At 38.2% G+C, this 27,537-nt stretch overlaps 1 protein-coding gene across 13 annotated transcripts in view; it reads left to right on the plus strand.

The window, feature by feature from the left end:
• Window positions 1-5,234: 5,234 nt before the first annotated feature.
• Window positions 5,235-27,537, plus strand: part of CASK (calcium/calmodulin dependent serine protein kinase) — a 232,040-nt gene continuing 209,737 nt past the window's right edge. For all 13 annotated transcript variants that reach the window (XM_053891690.1, XM_053891693.1, XM_053891691.1 and 10 more), the window contains exon 1: window positions 5,235-5,368. In XM_053891690.1, coding sequence (XP_053747665.1) covers window positions 5,241-5,368 — 128 coding nt within the window. In that variant the 5' untranslated portion in view covers window positions 5,235-5,240. The remainder of the gene's footprint in view (window positions 5,369-27,537) is intronic.

Below are 27,537 nucleotides of genomic sequence, written 5' to 3' on the forward strand. Positions count from 1 at the left end.
TGAATCAATAATAACTTTAATTTACTTATTTTGCTATCAATATTGATTCGACTGAACACATTAATATTTGTCCTAATTATTTCTGTGACTAGATTAGAATATTCTTTATGTGCATTTGGAGCCTGGGGTCAGCTCTTAGTGAATTTTGCTAACTATTGAGTTCCTAACACAACCCGGAAATTGGAAGTAAATGACGATATTTATGTATTTGTCTGGAAAAGAACAGTGCCTAATTTCTGATCATCATTGGTGACCATGCAAGCTGACATAAACAGATTTTGTAGCAGTCTTGATAGCTCGTCACCCAGGTTAGTGTTACCACATTAGCACTGTCATGATTGGGTCTGAAGGGCACATGTGAAAACTGTACAGCACCAGGAGCCATTGTGGTGTGCTGTAAAGAGCACTGGGCTTCAGTTATTAGTGCTGCTTCCTTTACTTACTATTTGTATGATTTCAACAACTTCCTTCTTTATCTCACTGCACCCAGGGCCACAGTTTCTTCCCCTTCAAAATGGGAATAGGTATATGTATCTTACAGGGTTATTATAATTATTAGACAAGGATTTATAGGATGGCACTTAAAATCCCAAATGTTGCATAGTAAACTCTCAAATGTTGCACTGCATAGTCTAAGGTCATTGAATAAATTTTGAAGTGTACAAAGGGCAGTGCAGTACAGTAGATTTTGACCACTGTTTTTGTGTTTGGTAGATTAAACAAGATAAAATAATTTAAAACTACCAAATGAAGGATCTAGGTTAAAAATAGTGACAAAATTCCAGATTTAAGTTGTTGAGTGATGGATTTGGATTATTAAAAGTGGAGTTTCCTTCTATGGAAATTTTTTTTAAACACATCTTTTGAGTTTAGATTCTTTTTTGAATGACTGGGTAACTTTACAAAATATCTGTGTAAGAAATGTAGGAGAACTCACAATTGAGAGAGGATAAGAATCAAAGTCAGTTTATCTACAACTAACTATACTGTTCCAGTTTGGTAGCCACTAGCCGTGTTGTGGCTGTGAGCACTTGAAATATGGGTGGTCCAAATTATGATGTATTTACAGATGTAAAACACTACCAGATCTCAAAGACTTAATACAGAAAAAGAATTTAATAATGTTTTATATTTAATATATTTAATATTTAATAATTTTAATATGATTATATGTTGACATACTTTGGATATATTAGATTGCATAAGGTATGTTGTTAAAATAAATTTCACCTGTTTCTTTTTACTTTTTAATGTGGCTACTGGAAAATTTAAAATTATGTGACTCACATTATACTTCTGTTGGGCAGTGCTGATCTAAACTTACTGAATAGCTCTAGGCAAGCTAACTGGTAAATTTAGACCTTTTTAAGTTTGGATGTTGAAGTCGAGATTGCTACTGTAATGCTATGAATGTCAGAAATTCTTTCTTCAATCATATTTGTAAATACCCAAATTATTTTTGACCAATGGTCAGATTACCTTGTTGCAGAATTGTGGTACTCTGAAAGTGGCATCCAACTTTTAAAAGACAGTATGAAGAATTCTACCACGAGAACAACTGGTAGTAAAATGAATAATAAAGACCTTCTAGGAAACTTTTTATTTTTTCTAAAGCTTTAATTTTTGAGCAATCTCCACACCCAGTGTGAGGCTCAAACTCACGACCTGAGACCAAGAGTCACATGCTTTACCAAGTGAGCCAGCCAGACCCCCCAGGAAACTTCTTTTTAAAACAGACCACCTGGGTGCGCCTGGGTGGCTCAGTCAGTTAAGCGTCTGACTCTTGATTTTGGCTCAGGTCATGATCTCAGGGTTCATGGGATCGAGCCCCTCATGGGGCTCCACATTGGGTGCAGAGCCTACTTGAGATTCTCTCTCTCCCTCTATTCCTCCCCCCCTTCAAAAAAATAAATAAAACAGACCACCTGAAACCATTTCCTGAACTCTCCCTTACTTGAGGGGCAGACTAGAGAGGTCGAACCTGCAGGGCATAGTTGCTTTACTGTTGGACGTCTAAAACTTCTTAGGAAACTGGTATTAGGAGTAGTAGCAGTAGTACTCATGCCATATAAGAGATTGATTTCAGTGTGTTTCTCCAGTTATGATCAGAAAACTAAATATTACTTTCCGTATTCAATCTTTTAAATTTCCCTGAGAGATTACAAATTGAAAAAAATACAAGAAAGAGTAGACAGAGTTACCAGTTACTATGGACAAAGAAGCACTTTAAAACAGCAATGGTACCTCGGTCAGGGCACTCCCAGGCACGTTCTGTGCTTGTACCTCAAAGCATTCAGATAATCACAACTTCAAATCATTATCACCTACTTTTGAATTCCTTGCTACTCTGCTTCATGAGTTGATTTGTAGGAAAATGCTATTCTTAGTTTGCTATATCAGCAAAAAATTAATAGCTCTTAATAAATACATCTTTAATTCACATTCACATCTAGAAACAAGCATTCTGAATTTAATGCTCCTGGAATCTATAATTTAAATTATATATAATGCATTTGTGTTTTTTAAACCATGATTTTCCATTTGAGCATTTAATATATACCAATTTAATTGATATTTGAATTATGGAAAATGGTGCCCTAATTATCCTAGATGTAAACCATCTTTAGCATCATTGTCCTTATAATTTGAAATATATTTTTATGTTTGTTCTGTGTTGTTCGGTGTTCTGATTTTTAGTCCCTGAATTGCCAAATCCAGTAATGTTTAAATCAGTTTATCTTTGGGGCACCTGGGTGGCTCAGTCAGTTAAGTGTCCAACTCTTGATCTTGGCTCAGGTTATGGTCTCACGGTTTGTGGGATGGAGCCCCATGTCAGGCTCTGTGCTGACAGCTTGGAGCCTGCTTGCAATGACACTCTCTCCCTCTCTTTCTGTGCCGCTCCCCTACTCATGCTTACTCACTGTCTCAAAATAAATACATAAACTTTAAAAATGAAAAAATATAAAGATAGTTTAGTCTTTGAATGGAGGGTCCCCAGCAATTCTGCCTTCATTTTGAGGGGGGTGGGTAGATGATGAGACTAGACTGGCAGCAGGTTGAACTGTATACCAAGAAGAAATGTGCAGGTCCAGTGGAAGGGTCTTTAGAGCATCCATTTCTACCTGCAGTCTTTTGGTACGACAATGTGGTACATGGGAAGTGAGTGTGGAAGTTGAAACACACTGTAGTTACATGAAAGGGGCAAAATAAGGAATAAATGTTAAAATGAGTAATAAAACTCCTGAGCTTTTCATAAAATTTGGAGGCAGAACATTCTTGAAGGAAGAGAGAAAAAACTGTGCAGATACCTGATTTATGTATCCTGGCTTCAACCTGGCTTTCTAGCACACTTGTCAAAAGCCTTCCTCATAATTATGACTTCTCAGCACAAAACCCACACCTGATTCACACCTCTCCTCTCCTGCATGACCTTTCCAAGCACTTTTGGAGATGGAGACCATCATTCATGTGCCTCTGACCTCTTCCTTTCCCCTGAACACTAAGCCACCCTGTCCCTCAGCCCCACAGTGCTGCATTCCATACAGTCCTTCCATATCTGTTTTTTCATGGAAGTCTTACCGCTGCCCCCTGAAGGTGGCTGAGTAGTCTGCAGGGCCTGCATTGCGTGTGGCCTGCCCCATTTCATCTGCAGTGACAAAGGCATTTGTAGAGGATAGCAGTCGCTCAGCAGGCCAGGCAGCAGAACCTGCACCAAGTTTCTGGCTGTAGATCCCATGGAGTTTTCATCACTGCCACTTAGAAACACAGTGTTCCCTTTAAAACAACAGCAAAAACAGAAAAATCAGACCTTCGACTTTGCTGTTTCTTGCCTACAGCGAGATTCTTCGAATTTGATCACGTCTAAACCTGGCATGGCATTGTGGAAGGACTGTTTGCTGACTTTGGAGGTGGACAAGCCAGGGCTCAGACCTACCCCTTGTGGGAGCTGTGTGATCTTGAATGCCTTTCTAGGCCTCAGCTTCCTCACCTGTAAAATAACTACCTCATGGGGGTATTGGGACAGTAAATGGTAATGACTCTATTAAGTACTTAGGCCAGTGAGAAACATGATAAATTTTAATCTGTTATTACATAATTGTCTCCTGCATACTGACTTCAAACCTGCCCTCTCCATAGAACTTGATCTTGTTCAGAATGCTAATGGTCTTTTCCTACTGACCCTTACGGCCATTTCTCAGCCTTCTCCAACTACTCTTGCCTTAATTCCCTCTATTCCCTTGACTTTCGTGATATTATTGATTCTTCCTTTTCTGGTGGCTTCTCTTTTGTCTAATTTACCAACTTCTTTTCCTCATTCTACCCTTACCCAGTCTTCTGTGGTTCAGTCTTCAGCCATTGCTCTCATTGACAAGGCTAATTAATAAATTGGCCTGAATTAATAAATTGAATTAATAAATCAGAGAGGAGATAACCTCTCATTTGCCTTATGTAGTACGTCCTTAGCCTTCTTCTTTACCTGTCTCCCTTCTACTTCCAAATATAAAAATGTCTTATTGGATTCTATTCACCTGCAAACAGGTAAAACTCCACCACAATTAATACAGGAAGGCTTTAGTTATTTTGTTCCATGGGGACATAGCAAGTGATACCTATGCCTAAAATGTGTTTGTGTGATGATGATGATGATGATGATATTAACCGTTTTACTTTCCAAACAGTATTTTGTAACTCTTATGCAATAGTCTACCTACATTGTCTGAACTTGTTCTTCAAGATAACACTATGAGAATTTAGGCTAAATTCTTGCCCAATTTGGGGAAGACTAAGAAAAAGAGGTAAAATGTTAAAATGGCAAATTGAGTTATTTATTAGCACATCAAGAAAATTATAAATTTTGAGACTTGACTATAAAGAGTTTGGAGAAAGTATTTGTGCTATTTACATTTCTTATTAATAAGTGCTGGGGTACCTGACTGGCTTAGTCAGTAGAGTGTACGACTTGATCTTGGGGCTGTGAGTTCAAGCCCCACATTGGGCATAGAGCTTAATTACTTAAAATAAATAAAAATAAGAGCTAACTATACTGTATACACACACACACACAGACTGGCAGGAATATGAAAAAGTTATGTTGTCAAAGATTTATAGGGTAAAAAAGTTAAGCTTAGCGTAAATGGGGGATTTCATCTCTTTAGTTAGAGAAGTCTTCATGTTACCATAGATCACATCCATTCATTCATCATTCACTCTGATTGTCGTTTGTTCTTACCTAACAAAGTATGTCCTGTGTTTGTTTTGCAGATCTAAAGCGGGAAGCCAGTATCTGTCATATGCTGAAACATCCCCACATTGTAGAGTTATTGGAGACATATAGCTCAGATGGAATGCTTTACATGGTTTTTGAATTGTGAGTGTGCATTTTATTTTCTTAAGGGTTAAAGTTTTAAGCAGTGTTGGTTTGGGATAATGCTAACACTTTTCCTCTTAAAATGTAACAATAGTTGTAAGCTCATCTGTGTAGAAAACAAGTAACAAGAATAAAAGGATTAATTCATCTTAAAGTTCACAATGGCTAAGGAAGCAAAAGTTGGGCATATTTAGTTGCCCTCCTTTTTAGCATACTTCAGAGAGGAGGCTGTAAAGAGAAATAGAGTTCAGATGGACAGGAGGCCCCAAAATATAACATTGTGACCATAGGAGTCCTATTGAAGAGGAGTGGGATGGGAGTAGAGGTCTCCATGTAGCAAGCCTTTCAAAACAGACTCAACTTCCTATTTTGATATAATGACTATTTTGTCATATTAAGGAAATTCTGAAGATAACAGTGTTATCTTGATTTTAATAAGCCACTTGCCATGTTTCTCATAGAATTTTTGCCAATAAGATGGAGAAATGTGAGCCAAGGATAGTATAACTGGGTAGTTTTGTAGCTGATTGGATAACTGTGTCCAAAGAGGTTGTATAAAGCTTTATGGGATGGCCTTCTACTCTTTTCAGAATTTTAATCCATGACTTTGATTAGGGTCTCTCACAAGGTGGTAATCAAGGCATTAGCCAGAGCTGGTGTCATTTTAAGACTCCACTGGGGATGGATTTGCTTCCAAGCCCACTCAAATGGTTGTTGGCAGCAGGCTATCCGACTGCTAGCCTTAGTTCCTTGTGAGCTGTTGGCCTTAGGCCTCCCTAGGTTCCTTGTCACTGGGCCTCTTCATCGAGCAACTCACAACATGGCAGCTGGCTTCATCCAGCGTCAGCAGGCAAGAAGGCTAGAATACAAATAGGATGGAAGTCAGTCTTGTAACCTCATCTCAGAAATCACACACCATCACTTCTACTATATTCTATCAGTTAGAAGTAAGTCACCAGATCCAGCCCACACCCAGGGGGAGAGGATTACACCAGGGTGTGAATATGAGCAGATGCTGGTGGTCTTTGGGAGCCATGTCAGAAGCTTCACCCCCATGGAGGGCTAGCTAATACATTGAATATCTAGATCAGAATTTTAAAACATTTTACAAGTTTGTAGCAAAGGAACTCAAACAAAGATGAAACTTAAGGCTAGTTAATACAGACTCCTTCATTCGATTATATAAGTGCAAGATCACTGTAAATTTAGTTGTAACTGCTTATGTGAAAAAGAAGTAAATGTTTTGAAAGTTAGTTGTTGCAACAGCTTAACAAAAGTCCTGAATGGAACCTTCAGCTACATTAATTAAAAGTATATAGTTATTTAGAACCACGCCACAGTCCCACTGTTTTGTATGCTACCCATTCTCCCTAGAGTGTTCATGGTAAGCAGGACACTGGCATTCTTCCAGAAGGGGATAACCAGAGTGGGAAAAAGCCTAGAAATTTTGCCCTAGAGTCACAGCCTTCAAAGTTTTTGTTGGCATACCTGCTAAAAGAATTTTGAAAACCATGTACCTCCTCACATACTTTTGAGTTGATACATAAAAACTTCTCTTGTGAGGCTATAATTTTTAGTGTTTTGTATATTCTTTTAAATATATTTTCTTCAAAACTGTAGATCTGTACCTTTATCTTGTTCAGTTTATGGAAAATGTCTTCTGTGTGACCTAAATGGCAAAGCTAGTCATCATTGTCAAGCCAGTCAGCCAAATCAGACACGCTTTCTGGCAGAGAAAAATCTGCCTTCATTTTTCAAATAAAATTAAAGTGTTAATAGACATCCCTGTGACAATCATCTTACTATTGATTTTTAATTCTAAAAGGCTTTGCCATGCATATATTGTCCATATGAAATAAGGTGGCTCTCCTCTTTCTTTCTGAAGCTCTGTTTGCTCTCAAGGGTCTCTCCCTCAGGAGCTTCGCATTCCCTAGTTGGCTCTGAAGCTAGACAGGCTTTTCAAGATGGGTGAGCAGTTTGTCTTTTGAGATGGGCTCCTATGAGTGGACACGTGAAAGGAAAATCAGCAGAACATAGAATTGTTTTCAGACAAATCAAATTGTGGCTAATGAAGGAAGAGACATTGATTGCCCTAAAAATATCCTAATTCTTCAATCTCCTGGAAGGGCTTGAGTACTCCCAGAGATACCCAAGTCCCAGTTGAAGACCATGGAAAAGCTGTTGAAAAGACTGGGAAGCTTTAGTGACTCAAGAATCTAATTGATTTTCTTTTTCTGCTAAAAGAGTTCTCAGAGCAGAAGCCCATGGTAGAACATAGTGGATTTGTTCAGTTATTTAAAAGAGTGTCCTATGTAAGAGGATTATGCTTATTCATTGTAGGGTCAGGGTCTGTAATGGGAATCAACAAGCAGCAGGTAGATTTCAACTCTAAGCAAGGAAACCCCCTTTAGCGATTAGACTGACTCAGTGAATAAAGCAGGCTGTCTAACGGAGTATGCAGTTCCTCACTAGAAGTGCTCGAGCTAAAGCTGGTTGCATCCAAGGGAGCTAAAGATACAGGTTTAATTTGGGGCTAGAGAGGGCCTTTAACCGCCCCCTTCCAATTTTAAGAATATTCGAATTCTTTTTTAATTACTTTCTCTGGTTTAATTTCATTCTTTATTCAAGAAATCTATTTCTATCCATATTTTTATTCGCTGAGAAAACAAAAAAGCCAGTTTCATCATATACTTTCAAGTAATGAGCACAGAAAGCAAAATTGTAAAATTTATGTAAATTTCATCATGTTTACTATTTGTTTCAAGGGGGTCTAAGCGATAGTATGGCAGAGAGAAGAAAGTCTTTGGGGTTATAAAACTTGGGTTAGTGTTCCCAGCTCTGTCACTTCTACTGATCATGTGACTTTGGCCAAGTCTTTTAACTTCTCTGAGCCTCAGGATTTTTACCTTTAAAATCTCCATAAGATCATGAGAACTAGATGGGAAAATTATATGAATTCACCTCGTAAAATGGTGAAGTGCTCCACAACTGGAAGCTATTGTTTCCAGGGGATTTAGCAGGTTAGTTTTAGTTTTTTATAGAGCGAATTTTTGGTATGATTCAGTTGTGATTGAAATAATTCCTCGATGGCTGTATACAGAGATAAGACTTCATTAAAGTCGCATATTTACCAGTCAACCTAATCTCAGTGTTAACCCAGATCACAAGAATGTGGCATCATAATTTAATTTTCTTCCTTCCTGTTTTGGAAAATTTCAAATAAAAAGAGAATAGTATAATGAACCTCAGTGTACCTGTCACTGAACTTCAGTTATCAACATTTTGCCATTCTTGCTCTATCTATCCTTTCCTGTTATCGTTTTTTTCCCCCCTGGTGATTTCTTTTTTTTTTTTTTTTTTTTTAATTTTTAAAATTGTATTTAAATCCAAGTTAACATGTAATGTAATAATGATATCAGGAGTAGAATCACTTACATATAACACCCAGTGCTCATCACAACAAGTGTCCTCATTAATACCCATCATCCATTTAGCCCAACCCCCCCCCCCCAACACCCCTCCAGCAACCTACAGTTTGTTCTCTGTATTTACATCTCTTATGGTTGGTCTCCCTCTCTCTTTTTCCTGGTGATTTCTAAAGTGGTATCATTTCACCTATACATACTCCTGTTTGTATTTATAAATAAGGACTTGAAATATAGGTATAGATAGATACCAGTCCATAATAGTATTATCATACCTAGCAAAATCAACAATAATTCCTTAGTATTACGTCATATTCAGTTGATGTTCAGTTTTCCCTGATTGAACATGAATTTTTAAAAGCTATATTTTAAAATTTGGAATTGTTTTATTAGCTCTGGGATCTGGAAGTGGATTATGAATTCACAGTTAAAATAACTTAGTTATTTTTCAAAAGGGCCAGAAACAAAATAGAAATATAAAATTTTTCTTTTGTATCACTTTTTGTAAATTCACCTCAACAGTTGTCCTTGTTCAGTTTTTCGCATTCTCTTTGATCTCCTGGGTTTAAAACAAATGAATAAATGAAAAACGAATTTACTATAAAATTTAAGGTCCTGTGGCTCAAAGAGCAAAGCAGTTAAGTTTGCTTGTGCCTCCACCTACTGGCTAGGTAAGAGATTGTACAGCTGCAATGTAGAGGAAGCTGCTCCAGAATTAGTTCCATGTTTCTGGCAGTAGATGTAATGACCCCTGGTTTTCAGGGGCTCATTGCTCAGGTTATGGGTTATCTGGATCCTTTCCACAGTTTTCTGACATGCCACCAATACAGAGTAGACAGAGGGAAAACAAATGAAATTAACATCAGTTGACTTTGCTGTTTGTTGGCTACTTGGAAACAGCTCTGATAATTTTGATGGAGGAAAAGCTAGACCAAACAATTTATTTAGGTTATCAGTGAGCTTCTTAATATGGTATCCATATCTGCCTTTGCCACAGACTATGTATAACCAGCTCTCCCTTTTTTTCCCTTAAACCGAAGTCATGACATTATATAGCCCAATCAGGTTGCTTATTGTGTTAGAAAATCTTTCGAACTGGTTAATGCCCATTTTAATTACATATGGTTTTAAGTTAAAGCATATTCAAATACAGAGACTCACAGAACCAGACTTTTAGAGCTGGAAAAGAGTAAAACAGTGGATTTCAAAACTTAGCATTGAAAAGTCCTGAGTAGAGCTTGTCAAACAAGCTTGTACCCAGGCACCATCCCGAGATATTGAGTTTCAACAACTGCGAGTCCCAAAGTAGGAGGTCAAGAGATGATTGACCTTTAAAGTAGGGGCATTACTATTTAGAGACCATGTTGTCATTTTTCCCAACGCACGCAGTAGTTTGTTAGAAATCTGCATGTGTTTGCACTATATCTATCCATTGATTTGGGATCCATTGCTTTGGGATTACACTTAAATTTGGATTTGTTTGCAGCAGTTTGCTGAAACATATTTAAAAGTGTAGGTTCAATTTTGTGTTGTATCACCCCCACCCAAATTAAATGTTTATTTCTAAGTAACACATCCGGACTTGACTTTAGTAGTGTCTGATACTTGAGTTAAGCTGTAAATCCTAAATTGGCTGGCCAAGGAATTTTAATTACCTTATTATAGAATGATTACATATACCACGGGGAGACTTTGGCAGTAATTAAATATGGATTTAAAATATATCTGACATGAAAACAATAGTTTGTATCTTTTAAAACAATATTAGCAGTTTGTATCTTTGAAGCTCACAAAGGAGATAGACTGATAGCTCTTTGTCTTTTTTTAATTTTTTTTCTTTTTGGTCTGGTGTTTATGCTTGGGGAAGGGAAATTTTGTGGGATTCATTTATGCTGATAGAGTAGCACTGATTTCTACTTACTAGCAAACTTGCCAGGGAAAGGAAAGTTATTTATTTCATATCAAGCAAGAAAAGTCTGGACTGTAGTATTTACAATTCTATGAAGATCTGTACATATTTTTATGGCTCGCCTGATCTATTTTGATATTTTGTTTTCATGTGTAATGATAAAAATTGCTATTCATTCTTTTATCACATATTTATCAAATGCTTACTTAAGTGGTGGGTAATAGGAAATGGTTGGAAAATATCATTTGGTCCTAGTAAAGATTAGAAATGTGGTACTTAAGGTAATTCAGTAAGATATATGAGAGGACATAGCTTGGGTGACTGTGAAGACCTTTGATAAATACTAGGTGAAAGAAAAAAAAGTTCTATCATCATAAACTCTTTAAAAAAAATTAAACATTTCTCTTGACTAGCTTCACCACTATATTAAATGTTCAGTTGTATTTTAGTTTTAAGAACTATGTGTCGGAGGTCCCCAAGACTACCTATCCCCGGGTTTAATGATTCAGTAAGAGGACTCCTAGGACTCCGCGTATAGTCGTATTCATAACTGTGATTTATTACAGCTCAAAGATTTAATAAAGCAAAACCACCAAAGAGAAAAGGTATATGAGTTGAAGTCCGGGGACAGCCAGGCACAAGCTTCCAAGGGTCTTCTGCCAGCAACCAGTTGTGATAACACATGTGAAATGTTGCCAGCCAGGGAAGCTCATTAGAGACTAAGCACCCAGGGTATTTACTGGGAGCTGGTCATGTAGGCACCCTCTGCTTGGCACGTACCATCTTCCAGCCTCCCAGAGAGAAAGCAGGTGTTCAGGATAAATCACATTGTTTGCACAAACAGTTTAGACACAGTGGGCCACTCTTTTCAGTTTAGGACAGGAGGAACCCTCCCGTCCAAGTTGCCAGATGCCAATCAAGAGCTAACTTGGTAGGCAGGCCTTTCAAGCCCTTCAGAAGCTTAGGCCTGCTATGTTAACTCTTTCCTGCACAAACTGAAAAAGAGATAAATACAAGAAGGGCTTTAAGTTGACAAACTCCTGGATCTGCAAACAAAATATAATTATTAAGATAATTGCAGAGTTTGGATTTTTTTTTTTGTTTTTAACTTCTAACCATAATTACTGTATCATTTTGACATCTGTTAACATAAAAATGGAGGTGTCCCAATTTTTGTATAAAGCCCTAGATTGAGATGTTACACTGTAGAATAGATTTTAACCTTTGAATGCTGCATTAGAAAACAAATGCCCCCCTCCCCCTCTCCCTCTCCCTCCTTTTCTCCCCTTCCTCTGCTTGTGGGTGCTCTTGCTCTCAAAATAAATAAATTTTTAAAAAAAATTTTAAATTATAGGGGTGCTTGGGTGGCTCAGTCAGTTGAATGTCCAACTTTGGCTCAGGTCATGATCTGTCAGTTTGTGAGTTCGAGCCCCACATCAGGCTCTCCACTGTCAGTGCAGAGCCTGCTTCGGATCCTCTGTACCCCTCTTTCTCTGCCCCTCCCCCACTTTCTCTCTCTCTTTCTCTCTCTCTGTAAAATAAATAAAACGTTAAATAAAGAAATAAATATATATATATATATATATATAAATAAAATATGAGTAGTTTCTAGTGTAAATAATCTTTACACACACCTTGTACAAATTTAGAAATTGTGGAAAATTATAATGACAGAAATCATACCGCTTGCAAAAGTTAATCACAATGAACATTTCAGAACATTTTCTTCTGCTTATATTCATTATCACAATTACACTCATTTTACATGTGTAGTTTTGTTTCCCGATTCTTTTCACTTATTAATTTTAAGCATTTTGCTATACCAGTAAATATTTTTTAGATACGATAGTCTAATGGCTGCATTAAGATATCTAAATTATATGCATGTGCCATATTTAATAATTTCCTTATAGTGGGACATTTACACTGCTTTCTGTTTCTCCCCTCTTAGAAGTAATGTTATGATTAGTAATATTCTTGTACAATTACTTGTTCACACCCCTTGATTGCTTTATTTCCTCAAAATAAGTTTTTAGGAATATAATTAATAGGTTAAAGAGTGTGTGAATACATCCAAACACCTACATCACATATAGAATTTTTTATATGATCTATTACATTTAGAAAAATGCATACCCAGAACTATCCAGCTTAAGGATATTATTGTAAAGTAAATACCCATGTACCTACAGCCTAGGTCAAGAAATGTAAAAACTGCCTGCACTTCAGCAGCTCCTGTATTCCTCTTACCACAATCCCCTTCTTCTCTCAGAAGTATCATTAATCTAGACTTCACCTCCATACTTTCATATCTATACCATCCATATGGCATCCCTGAGTAATATAATTCAGTGTTATCTGTCTTTTAAAATCTTTATTTAAATGAAATCATACAGCATATACTCTTTTTTGGTCTATGAGATTGATCCATATTGCTTTGGGCTCCTTCATTTTATTGCTACATAGTATTGCAGTGAACAAACATTCACAATTACTCATTTTAATGTCACTCTGTATTTGGGTTGTTTTCAGATTTGGCTATTTTGAACAATGCTATTGTAAACAATCTTGTACACATATCCCGGTATACATAAGTACACATTTATATAGGGCATAAACCTAGGAGTGGAATTGATAAAGTCTTGGAGTATATACAACTTCATTTTTCCAAGATAATGCCAAGCTATTTTCTGAAGTAGATGTATAAACAGTGATCTTTGCCTCTCCAAGGTGATCCAAGTCCTGGTTTTCCAGGTACTGCCCCTGTCTTAAAAACCCGTTGTTAGTCCTCATTAACAGCACCCTCCTTTTGTTCTCATGATTACTTACTGCCTATGCTGCACATCCTCACTAATATGTGGTATTGTCAGAATTTGTTATTTTTGCCAGTTGGTTTGTAGTAGAATCTCGTTGTGGTTTCTCCTGATTTCTCTAATTGCTGCTTAGCAGTGTCTCTCATCATTCTTGTAATGGTACCTTTGGATTAACAGAGGTTTGTAATTTTAATATAGTTTAACTTAACAATTTTTTTCTTTCATGGTTAGTGTTTTTGTATCTTGTTTGAGAAATATTTACTATTCTGAGATTATGAAGATATCCTCCTATGTTTTATCATACATCTGAAATTCATTTGGAGTACGTTATGAGGTAGTAGTCCAATTACATTTCTTTTTTTTTTAGGTTTATGGATTTTGAGAGAGAGCACACATGGGGGGCAGGGAGGAGCAGAGAGAGAGAGAGAGAGGGAGGGAGGGAGGGAGGGAGGGAGAGAGAATCCCCAAAATCAGCACTGTTAGCACAGAGCCCGACATGGGGCTTGAACTCACGACCAGTGAGATCATGACTTGAGCTGAAGTCAAGAGCCAGACACTTAACTGTTTGAGCCACCCAGGCGCCCCCAATTTCATTTCTTTCCATGTAGCTATTCAGCAGTCTCAGCCCAATTACTGAAAAGACTGCTCTGCAGTAGCACTTTTGCCATAAATCAAACACATATACATGTGTGCTTGTTTCCGGCTCTATTCTGGTCCATTAGTGTATTTATTTGCCTGGCATTGTGCCAAGAGCATGTTGTCTTATTAACTGTAGCTTTGGAGGAAGTCCTGGTAACTGGTAGATCAGGGCCTTTTACCTTGTTGTTCTTCAGCCAGTTCTTGAGAGATGTACTTCTCTGCATTTTCCATACACATTTTAGAATCAGGTTATCACACCCACCCCGTTGGGATTTTGCCTTGAATTATTGTATCAAATCTTTATAGCAACTTGAGAATAATTGACATGGCTACGGTATTGAGTCTTCCAATTCATGAACATGGTGTCTGTCTTCCCATTTTTTAGATCTTTGATTTCTTTCAGTAACGTTTTATGCTTTACTCTGGAGAGGTTGTATACCTTTTTCATTAGATTTATTCTTAAGTATTTGTTTTCAAAGGTAGATCTGTTTCTCATTTCTTTTCTCTTTCCCTCCTTCCTTGTAGTGACTTTGTATTCTTTTCTATTCATCAAGCTGTATCAGTTCTAGTAATTTACCTGTAGAATCATTTGGATTTTCTGCATACCTAATCATATCATTTGTGTATGAGGAGAATTTTGTTTATTCCTCTTCCATTCTTTTACATGTTTCTTTGTCTAGCCTTTACTGCAGTGGATTAAACGTTCAGAACGGTGATAGCAGTTACCTTTCTTATTAGTTCTGATCTTAGAGTTTGCTAAGCATACTCTTAGCTTAGTTGGTAAATTTTGGTAAATTTTATCAAATGCTTCTTTTACCCTGTATATGTTGAAATGATCATATGACTCCTTCTTTAATCTGTTAATGGAGTGAATTTCATTAATTCTTTGGTTAACCAAACTTTGTCGTGACATATAATCCCTAGATTCCTTTTTATATATTGCTAGATTTGGTTTTGTGTGTGTGTGTGTGTGTGTGTGTGTGTGTGTGTGTATTTTCAGACTTTTTACATCTATATTTATAAGAAGATTATACTATAATTTTCTTATACTGTCGGTATCAGGCTTTCATATCCAGGTTATGCTAGCCTCATGAAATGAGTTGGGGAGTGTTCTCTGGTTTTGTTTTGTTCTCTTTATGATGGGTAGAACTCATCTATAGACCCGTTCAGGCCAGACTTTCTTGTGAGAAGGGTTATTTCTGATTGAATTCCTTAAATATTTATAGGAATATTTGGTTTTCTATTTATTACTCTCACTTTTGGTGAATTGCATTTTGCTGGGGATGAGTGTATTTTATTGAAACTTCACACCGTTTTGGCACAAATTAGTTCATAATATCTCTGAAGGATCTTTTTCATTTTTGAAACTGGTAATTTGTGACTTTTCTTTTTCTTTCTCAGCCTTGCCAGATATTTTCCAGTTTTATCAGTCTTTTAAGTGATGACTTTGAGCTTTGTAAATCCTTTTCAGTGCATATTTATGTTCTATTTTAGTAATTTTTGCTTGTTGTTATTTTCATCCTTCCACTTTGTGTTTAATTTTCTAGGGTTCTTTTTCCTCCCTTTTAAGTTTCAACTTTTTTGTACCCTTGGGTTTTAGATGTACATGCCTCTTGTTTAAAGGCATATAATTAAGGTTTTTATTCTAGACTCTCAATCTTTGTCTTTTAATTGGAGCATTTAGTACATTTACATTTAATTACATTTGGGGATAGTTGATTTTACATGTCTGGTCTTCTCATGTGCTTTCCATCATACCACCTATTACGTATTTCTCTTCCTTGCCTTCCCTGACTTATTTGAGTCAACTGAATATGTTTTGTCATTCCATTTTTTCTTCTATTAATTTGGAAGTTTACATACTCTTTTCTGTTATCTTAGTGTGTACCTCAGAAATTACAGCACATTTTCCTAATTCATCATGCTCTAATATTGATGCCATTATTCTCTTCCCAAATAAATAGGACGAAGTCCCTCTTTTGACTTACAGGCTGTTGCTTTTACATATTTATATGTGTGCGTATAAATACATAAGTTACATGTATTTACATCACTCCAACTTATTTTATTATTAGATTAGATTTACCCCCACACTTGTCCTTTCTCTGTTCATTATTCTTTCAAATCTCTGAGGTTTTATCAGGATTCATTTTCCCTGTGTCAGTCTGCTGGGTGCAAACTCTCCGTTTTTATTGGTTTCAGGATTTCCTTGTATTCCCTTTGGTGCTGAAGGATACTCACTGAGTAGAGAATTCTAGGTTGGCATTTTCTTTGCAGTAGATACTCTACTGTCTTCTGGCTTCGGTTGATGTTGAGAATTCAGGTAGCAGACTGTCACTAATCTAAGGATAATCTCTCTTTCGCTGGTTATTAAAAAATGTTTGCTCCATCTTTTGTTTTCACCGTGGGTGTGTGTCAGGGTGGGGGAAGTGTTTTAATCCTGCCTGAGATTCTTTAAGTCTCTTCAGTCTGTGTACTGGTATTATTTGTGGTTATGGAAAATTCTCAGCCGTTATCTCTTTAAATATTGCCTCTGCCCCTGTCTTCCTCTCAGCACCTTGTGACCCAATTTAGTATAGATATAGGTGTGCCTTATGCTATTCTCTATATCCTCCATCTTCTTGTCTGTATTTTGCATGTTTTTCTTTTGAAAATCTACATCACTTTTCATTATTTTCATTTTCTTGCAAAAAAAAATTCAAGCTCAGCTTTTATGTTCTGGAACATAATACACTTCCTTATATGATCATCTGTGCTGGATAATCTCAATATATGAAGTCCCTGTGGGTTTGTCTTTATTGTCTATCACTTTCTGCTGGTTCTTGATCAAGGTCTCTTACCCTTCATATACTAGAATCATTCCCAAAAATTACTGGCCTAGAATGGCACTTTATTCTTCCAGAGAGGACTTCATTTGCTTCTACTAGGCACCTTTAGGCACTTGCAGTTTGGAACTATCTTAATAAGGTTAAGACTTAGATTTATTTATTCATTTTTAGAGAGAACACACGAGTAAAGAGAGGGATGGGGGAGAGAGACAGAATCCTAAGCAGGCTCCATGCTCAGCACAGAGCCCAATGCAGAGCTCGATCCCACGACCCTGGGATCATGACCTGAGCCAAAATCAAGAGTCAGATGCTCAACCGACTGAGCCACCCAGGTGCCCCTAAGTCTTAGATTTTTAAGACCACTCAGAGGTCAAGCCAGATTGCAAGTTTGTGAGGGGACTGATTACTGCTGGTAACCATAGCTCTTTAGGGATTTAGCTCAAGGTTGAAGAGTAATTTCTGAGATTCCTCTAAGTTCTGACCTGTTCTCCCTTAGAGATCTGTGAAAGCAGATGTCCACGGGGCAAGAAGGACTCTGATTCTTGATTTCTCTCTGAGTTCCCGTTCTCTCCCAAATTTTAGTCAACATTCCTGACAATTTGGTTAGTACCTGATGCTTCCAGCTAGTTTTTTATCCCATTTTTTTGTTGTCTTCAACAGGAGACCTCACCTAGCAGATGTCAGCAATACAGCTAAAACTCCTTTTACATAATGTCCTGTCACTCTCCATAAAGATTGTACCAGTTTCCATTCAAACCAGTAGTGGATGACAGCATCTACTTTTGATGTCTACATTTTGATAAATCACAATTATTCTTTGGTTTAATTTGCATTTGTTTTGTTACTAGTATGGTCAGATATTTTTTTAAATTTTTAGTTAATTTATTTTTTTAATTTACATCTAAGTTAGAATATAGTGCAACAATGATTTCAGGAGTAGATTCCTTAGTGCCCCTTACCCATTTAGCCCATCCCCCCTCCCACAACCCCTCCAGTAACCCTGTTTGTTCTCCATATTTAAGGGTCTCTTATGTTTTTGTCCTCCTCCCTGTTTTTATATTATTTTTGCTTCCCTTCCCTTGTGTTCATCTGTTTTGTATCTTAAAATCCTCATATGAATGAAGTCATATGATATTTGTCTTTCTCTCACTAATTTCGCTTAGCATAATATCCTCTAGTTCTTTTTTAAAAATTTTTTTAATGTTTATTTATTATTTTTGAGAGAGAGAGAGAGCACGAGCAGGGAAGGGGCAGAGAGAGAGGGAGACACAGAATCCGAAGCAGGCTCCAGGCTCCGAGCTGTCCGCACAGAACCTGACATGGGGCTGGAACTCACAGACTGTGAGATCATGACCTGAGCCGAAGTTGGATGCTTAACCGACTGAGCCACCCAGGCGCCCCAGTATCCTCTAGTTCTATCCCCGTAGTTGCGAATGGCAAGATTTCATTCTTTTTGATTGCCAAGTAATACTCCATTGTATATTTATACCACATCTTCTTTATCCATTCATCCGTCGATGGACATTTGGGCTCTTTCCATACTTTGGCTATTGTTGATAGTGCCGCTATAAACATTAGGGTACACGTGTCCCTTCAAAATAGCATCCCCGTATCCCTTGGGTAAATACCTAGTAGTACAGTTGCTGGGTCGTAGGGTAGTTCTATTTTTAATTTTTTGAGGACCTTCCATACTGTTTTCCAGAGTGGCTGTACCAGTTTGCATTCCCACCAGCAGGGCAAAAGAGATGCTCTTTTTCTGCATCCTCTCCAGCATCTGTTGTTGCCTGAGTTGTTAATGTTAGCCATTCTGATAGGTGGTTTTGATTTGTATTTCCCTGATGGTGAGTGACGTTGAACATTTTTTCATATGTTGGTTGGCCATCTGGATGTCTTCCTTGGAGAAGTGTCTGTTCATGTCTTGCCCATTCCTTCACTGGATTATTTGGTTTTTGGGTGTTGAGTTTGATAAGTTCTTTATAGATTTTGGATACTAACCCTCTATCTGATTTGTCATTTGCAAATATCTTCTCCTATTCTGTTGGTTGACTTTTAGTTTTGCTGATTGTTTCCTTTGCTGTGCAGAAGCTTTTTATTTTGGTGAGGTCCCAGTAGTTCATTTTTGCTTTTGTTTTCCTTGCCTTCAGAGACATATTGAGTAAGAAGTTGCTGTAGCCAAGATCAAAGAGGGTTGTGCCTGCTTTCTCCTCAAGGATTTTGATGGCTTCCTGCCTTACATTTAGGTCTTTCATCCATTTTGAGTTTATTTTTGTGTATGGTGTAAGAAAGTGGTCCAGGTTCATTCTTCTGCATGTCGCTGTCCAGCTTTCCCAGCACCACTTGCTGAAGAGACTGTCTTTATTTCATTGGATAGTCAGATTTTTTAAAAATTTTTTTTAACATTTTATTCATTGTTGAGAGACAGAGCATGAGAGGGGGAGGGGCAGAGAGAGAAGGAGACAAAGAATCTGAAGCAGGCTGCAGGCTCCAAGCTGTCCTCACAAAGCCCAACTCTAGGCTCGAACTCACAAACCGTGAGATCATGAGTTGAAGTTGGATGCTTAACCGACTGAGCCACCCAGGCACCCCAAATATTTTTTAAAGTGTACTTACCTATTTCTTTTTTATCCATTCATTTTTTTTAGGGTTTTTTTTTTTTTTTTTTTTTGGTCACTTTGTAAGAAGTCTTGTGTTTACTACAGATATTTACCCTTTACATATATTTGCAAATATTTTTCCCCTAATTTGCCTTTTTTTGTGTGTTGGTTTTTTTAAATATGCAGAAGTGTACATTCTGTCAGAGAAAGAAGTTATAAATAAGCAAGAGTGAAGACAGATACATGTGCACAGATTAGTACACACACCCGCATTTCCTAGCTTTGTCCACTGGGAGGGTCTAGAAGCAGTGACGCCCCAGTGGTAATGAACACATCCACACCCAGATCTTCACTTCTACCCTTGATCTTAGTCAAAAGGCCAAGAAGCAATAGATCTTCACTTCTAAATGCCATTCTTGGATAGAAGGAGCCAGGGCTCCTTGGAGAAATGATCACTTCTACAACTGGGGCACAGAAAATGCAAGATGAGCCTGAAGCATTTTACAGTGTCTGAAAGTAAGGAAGTGCTCAAAACACAAAAAATAGGGGCATGTCAAAGGGTCACAGGAGCCAACCTGAAAGAGCTCCCAGTGGCCAAACCTGGCACAGTTTGGGCAACAAAATAACATGGTACTGGATTATAACCCAAAGTGTAAAATAAATATATGTGAGTTCATACTGATATAAATAAATTATTGTATAAATTAAAAATGGGAAAGAAGAAACAGATCTTTCTTCCGGAATTCCAAACAGTATGTGTATATACTCTGCCCCCCGCCCACCGACTTCCAGGAGATAGAGATAATCCCCTTCCTTCCTTCAGTGTGGGCTGGACTTGGTGACTCACTTTCAAAGAACAGAGGATAGAAAGGAGAAACACAATAGCTTGACAGTGAAGAGAGCTGGCTCACCCCCTTCCCCTTAACCAAGAAGTCAAGTTAATGCCACCAGTGTCATGTAGAGGTGATGTAATGAGAAGGGCACTTCACCTCTTTGATATCCTCCCCCAAACCCTCAGCCCCCATCTAAGAAAAACAACAACAACCACCTTCACACAGATCAAAATTGAGGGACATTCTATAAAACACCTTTTTTTAAATGGTCAAGGTCATGAAAGACCAGGAAAGACTGAAAAATTGTCACAGACCAGAGAAGACTAAGGAGATTTAATGACAAAATGCATTGTGGTGTCCTGCATGGGATCCTGGAACAAAGTACAATAGTCAACAAACTGAAGTCCAAATAGTTTGGTGTTGAATCAATAGCAACATGCTAGTGTTAACGCTCTTAGTTTTGGCAAATGTACTATAGTTACCGAAGATGTTAACATTAGGGGAAGTTGGGTGAGAGGTATACGGGAATTCTCTGTGCTGTCTTTGCAATTTTTATGTAAATCTAAATTTATTCTAAACTAAAAAGTTTTCGGGGCACCTGGGTGGCTCTGTCGGTTAAGCATCTGACTTCGGCTCAGGTCATGATCTCACAGTTCGTGAGTTCAAGCCCCACGTTGGGCTCTGCGCTGACAACTCAGAGCCTGGAGCCTGCTTCGGATTCTGTGTCTACCTCTCTCTCTGCCCCTCCCCTGCTCATACTCTGTCTCTCTCTCTCTCAAAAAATGAATAAACAGTAAAAAATAAAATAACAAAAAAATATATTTAAACTAAAAAATTGTCTTCAATCAAAACTAAACAAAATGAAACCGTGAGTTTACACCATTATTTCCAGTTTAAGGTAACAATTACAGATTTTTCTTTATGAGCCATTTACTAGATAATGACTAATTGTTGGTTTTTAACATAATTTTGTTGTTGCAGTTGTTTTACAAACATTCCTTATCTTGTGGAGATCAGTACTGAAATATTTATGCATAAGGTGATATTAATGTCTGGGATTTGCCTTGAAATCAGGTGAGGGGTGAGCAGTGGGTACTGGGTTTGAAGTATAGGTTAAACAAGATTAGCTGGTAAGTTGACAATTGCTGGAACAGGGCATTGGGTATATGAGGCTTCATTACTCTCTACTTTCTACTTTTAAAGTTTTCCATAATGTACAGTTTTTTTTAAGAGAAATTAGGGTTTTTAGTTAACTTTTTAAATTTTCTATTTGTACATCTTCTCTCTGAAAATCTGGGTTCCTTACCACATTAACATACTTACTCGCTTCATCCCATCCACTTCCTACCTTAGAGGAAATTATTTCTCAAAATTAAAACTAAGTCATTTTAGTTTTATTTATCTCTGAAAATAAAAATGTGTATATTCTATCTTTTTGTACTGCCTCCCCTTCTTACGCACTCTTATATATACTCTTGAAAACATTGATTATTTTTAATTTAACAATATCAAAACACCAGGGATTTCTCCATAGCAGTATGTAGGCATCTTCTTCATTCCTGTTTATAACTGCTAATTCTCCATTATGGATATAAAATAATTTATTAAACCAGTCCCCTACTAATGGACATTTAGATCATTTCCAGGCTTTTTTCTGTTACATTAGTGACCTTGTGCATATGTCATTTCATGCTATTGCTAATGTCAAATTCCTTCTATAGGTGTTGTACCACTTTCCATTCCCACCAGCACTGTATGAGAGTTAGACTGTAATTTTATAAATTTTTACCCTTTTTTTTTTTTTTGAGAGATAGAGCATGAGCAGGGGAGGGGTAGAGAGAGAGGAAGACACAGAATCCAAAGCAGGCTCCAGACTCTGAGCTGTTAGCACAGAGCCCAATGTGGGGCTCGAACCCATGAACATGAGATCATGACCTGGGTCAAAGTCAGATGCTCAACTGACTGAGCCACCCAGGTGTCCAGTTAGACTGTAATTTTAAATTGTGATCTAAAGAACTGAATGAATATCTCAGGTATTTACTAATTACTAGGACATTTCATTCTAAAACTGTGATTATATATGTATATCTGGACAGGGAGAATTGTAGATAAATTCTGATTTGTGTGGCCTTCATCTGTATCTGTGGACTTAACCGGAATGCTGTTTACTATAGTGGTTTCTGGATCATTGTGAGGTGACTAGACCCAAGAGAGTTTGTAATAATCAGACCTAGAGACCAGCGCCCTTTTACTGGTTGTTGACTTGAGTCAGTAGACAGTGTCTTTGAATATTAGTATTTGGTTTTTTTTTTTGCCAGACTCTGGAAAGTGTGGCTTGTCTTAAAGATATCCTTCATATTTCTTGCGCATACCACTGAGGGCTCAAGAGGTTCACAAGAAATAGAAGCAAAATCTTGATGAGCCTTTTTAAGATATGGCAAGGATTTGGGATTTTAAAGATGTGGACGCTATTGCAGGCAAAACTGTATGATCAGACATCTATTTTTTTAAGTTTATTTATTTATTTAGAGAGAGAGAGCACAAGCAAGGGAGGGGCAGAGAGAGAGAGAGAGAATGAATGAATCTGAAGCAGACTCTGCACCATCAGCACAGAGCCTGATGTGGGACTCGAAATCACAAACCGTGAGATCATGACCTGAGCCAAAGTCAGTAGTTGGACACTTAACCAACTGAGCCACCCAGGTACCCCTGGACATTTATTTTTAGAGCATTCTTTGGCTACAGTATTCCTGTAGGGTTGGATTTGGATGCGGGGAGAATTAGGAGACCATTATAGTGATTCAGTATGAACATTGATGGCAAGAGTAGATTAGTATCAATAGAGATGAAAGAGTATAAATAAAACCTGAAGATCTTTAGGAATTAGAATGGACAGGATTTGATAACTGGATAAAGGAAGTAAGGCAGCAGGAGACAAAGTTGACTCTGGTTACTGGCTTGAGCACTGAATATGTGCACTGAATATGAATATGTGATGGTGCCTGGAATTAGATAGTGAAATATATTTTGGACATGTTGAGTTTGAAGCTTCTGTGAGATGTCTGAGTGAAGTTGAAAGATGAAGTGGAATATGTGGATTAGGAGCAAAGGGAGAAATCTAGAGGCTTGGGGATGATCGCTATTCAGATGGGTTAGAAGAGTATAGAGAAGGAGAAGAAAACAGGACTTGAGGACTGAGGGTCTCCCAAATTTGAAAGGTTGTAAAACAGGAGGAATAGCTAACAAATGCAATTCAAGAAGGGATAGCTGAAGAGATGCAGAGAAAAAGCCATGACAGCAAGGTGTCAGAGAAGCCAGGTATAAAGAGACTATATCAAGAACAAGGGGAAATGAAGACTTTGGTACTCCTTCGTTTCATCCTTCACCAAACTCCCTATTCCTCAGCCAGTGCCCAGCGCTCCTGCTGTGCAGAGCCCCCATCCTGGCCCAGTTCTGAGACGTGCTCCCTATTTGCTGTCACTCGATATCTCTTTGCTCGCGTTTGGTATCCCTACGTGGTAGGTCATTTCCCTAGTGAGGGAGAGAGTGAGTAAAACGTTAGAGGACAAGTGGAGCGGCCTGTACTATTGTCCTTAACTCTGTCACCAACTTCATCCATTTAGCAGTCTTGTTTCTTAATGTCTACTACCTGTGAGACAAAGCTAGAAGCTCTGGGCAGAGATGGACAGACATGGAAACAATTACAATGAGAAGGGAGGGAGAGGGGAAGGTGGGGAGGAAGAGGACATACTGAGACTTGAAAGATGACCAGGAGCTTGCCCAGTGGTAATGGAAGGGACAAAACTAGACATAAGTAGTAAAGATGTAAAGTTACAGAAGCCTCATGAACTTGAAAGAAAGAAAAGGCTTCATATGAACTAGAAAGAAAGACCTCAGGAACCAAGGTCACTGCTCCCTTCATCCCTCAGGTTTTGCATCTACTTTACTCTGGAAAGAGCAGCTTTCCCTGTTTACCCAAGGGCTGGCACACAGCCCCCAGAGAGGCTCCCCAGTACCCAAATCTGCATGACCTTCAAGTCCAGGTTATTTCTTTTGGCTTCCCTTACTTCGTTCCAGACAGATAGAATGTGAATGAATGAGTGAATAAACTTATCTGATTTTTTTTCTCAGTCTCCCACTTCTTTCTTTTTTTAATTTTTTTAAATGTTTATTTATTTTTGACAGAGAGAGAGAGAGAGACAGAGCATGAGCGGGGGAGGGGCAGAGAGAGAGGGAGACCCAGAATCCAAAGCAGGTTCCAGGCTCTGAGCTATCAGCACAGAGCCCAACGCAGGGCTCGATCCCACGAGCCTCAAGATCATGACCTGAACCGAAGTCAGACCCTTAACCGACTGAGCCACCCAGGTGCCCCTCAGTCTCCCACTTCTTTTCTAGAAAGCTGAGGATCCTAAGTTGTTGACTTGACCCTCTGTGGAGTAGCTTCCTTTTGAATCCAGAATCCCTTCCATGTCCAACCAGGGGCAAATAAAAGCCTGCTGCTCTTTCCATGCTTGGGCTGGGGTTCCAGGTGGGAGAGTTGAATGGAGTATGGGAAAGCAAATTGATTTTAAGTGGGAAAGGAGGTATGCATTACGAACAGGGCAAAGAGAGTGTGCAATGGCCAGAAATGCAAGTCAGTTTATATGGTTGGGGCACTGTTCATAATGGCGGGCTATTACTTTGGAACATGGTGTAGGATGAGAGAATGATCGCAGATGAGTTTGAACATGTAATAATAAAAACCACTGATGATGTGTGCAACTGCATGCTACACTTTATACATTTTGATTATCTCTCAATTCCTCTCAACAACCCACCAAGATTAGCCACTATGCCCATTTTATACATGAGAAAACTGCAGCTTACAAGGTGGCAACTGGTTCAAGGTCACAAAGCTGGTGTGCTGCAGCCGGGATTCCATCCTAGGCTGTTTGACACTAGTGCCCTCACTCTTACTTGCTCTGATACATCTAGTACTTTTGATGTCATGTTAAAGATATCAACTCCTCCATTCACAAATATTTATTGAATGCCTACAATGTACCAGACACTGTTCTCGGTGCTGAGGGCTTAACGGTGAGTAATTCAAAGTCCACATCCACATGAAACTTACAATCTAGTGGAAGAGACACACTGACAAATAAGTATATAGTAACAAAAGCAAGTAGTGACAAGCACTATGAAGAACAAGGGCCAGATCAGGGATACAGAATGATGAGGATAGGGTGTTCATAGGAGCCCTTTCTGAGGAGGTGACATTTAACCAGACTTTAAATCTTATTCTATAGGTGATGGAGACACTGAAGTGATTTTACCAACGCAGTAATATAATCAGATTTGTGCATTAGAGACCCCTAAGACATAATACGAAAAATGTAGTAGAGAGTCCATAAAGAATTCCAGGCAAGAGGGGATTTGGAGTTCAACTTCTTCATTGTAATAGGGACCAAGAGCCCCTAAGGGAAAGGAACTGGTATCTGGCTCACCTCATGAAATCCAGGGGTGGGACAGAACCCCTCAGCCTCAAACAGTGGCTGAGAAAAGCTGTAGCCATCATAGCTAGCTAGCCAGCTAGCTAAAGGGGGACAGAAGGAAAAAAAACAAAACCAAGAAACCCCCATTTAAGATTAGTGTTCAGATGAAAATTTCAAAGCACACAAGGAAAAACATCCCGCAACAAACTCAACAGGTAGGAAATATGGTCTGGAGGAAATGGAAATAATAGAAGACTCTGAAAGGGACTTCAAAGTCCTCAAGAAGATAAAAGGAAAGAAAGTATGAGAAACCATTAGAGAGCAAAGCACAGTTAGAGATGGTAACTTATGAAAGGAAAGCTAAAACTCATGCAGGCCATATTGAGAATATCCAATATACATAAACAGGAATGTTGTAGAAGTAGAATATAGAAGGAATGATGAAGAGGAGAGGCCTTACTCAGATAACAGCCAAAAACCTTTACAAGTTGAAGACAGATTATTCCTTTTAGATAGAAATAAGGTTTGGGGAAGAAAATTATTAATTAACTTCCGGGTCATCTTAGTTTGTGGTGATTGTGGGACACCTGCCTATAGATGGCCTGTATTCAGCTGCCCATATGAGTCTAGCTCCCAGGAGAAGAAATTGGGCTAGAGATGGACTTTAGGAGTCACTACCATCAGGACAGGGCCCACCTCACCTCTTGGCACCTCAGTTTCAACCTACAGTTAGTGAGAACAGGATGAAATAAGCAAATGCTCCAATCATCAAAACCCTAGAAAGTCTCAACCATACCCTTCACTGTCATAAATTCTGTTGATTGTAGAGCCTTGGGATTGGAAGTTAAGAGCTCAGGATTCTGGAGCGAGGAGCTTAGGTTCAAATCCTGGCCGTGCTGCTTTCTAACCACGTGACCCCGGACAAGTTATGTAACATTTGTCTTAAGCCTCAATTTCCTCATCTGCAAAATAGTACCTGTCTCCTCATTGTTGATATGAGCATTAAATAAATTATTATACATAAAGCACTTAAAATAGCACTTGGTGTGCGGTTAAATGCTCAGTAAATCTTTGCTATTAGCTATGAACATCTCCACATTTAACAGGAACCTTCAGTATCTTATCCCAGAAGAGTGACTCATGTGAAAATCCTGGTCTGTGAGGATCATAAATTGAGGTATCTGTGTCGTCCTGTAACACTCAAAGGATGTGTCTCATTAGCTGCTGAATTTTGTTTGTCCACATGCAGAGTTTTGCTGTTTGCAAATTGTGATGTTATTTGAACATCCAAAGAACTCCCTATTTTTTTTTCTTGTTGTATTTGAAACTTAGAAATAATTCATGGGTACATGGCATCTTCTCATGAGGAGGACCCAGTCATGGCTCCATTTTTTCTTGCTGAGTTGAAGCAGTTCAGTCTTGAGCAGATACCTATGCTTATGCCTCTGTTTTCACATAGGTCTATACATCTATCATTTTATAAGTACCAATGTAAACATTTTCATGTTAGCTAGGAACTTGTCCAGAAGGAAGAATTATACCAGCTAGTTTGATTTCGGAGTGCACATGGCAGTAAAATGAAAGCAGAAAATCAGTAATTAACTGTATGATTATTTTTTTTTAATCTGTGATGTGGTTATCCAGGGTGAGATCA

Source organism: Panthera pardus, unplaced genomic scaffold (genome assembly GCF_024362965.1).
Source record: "Panthera pardus isolate Hobbes unplaced genomic scaffold, ASM2436296v1 HiC_scaffold_27, whole genome shotgun sequence".
Taxonomy (NCBI): domain Eukaryota; kingdom Metazoa; phylum Chordata; class Mammalia; order Carnivora; family Felidae; genus Panthera; species Panthera pardus.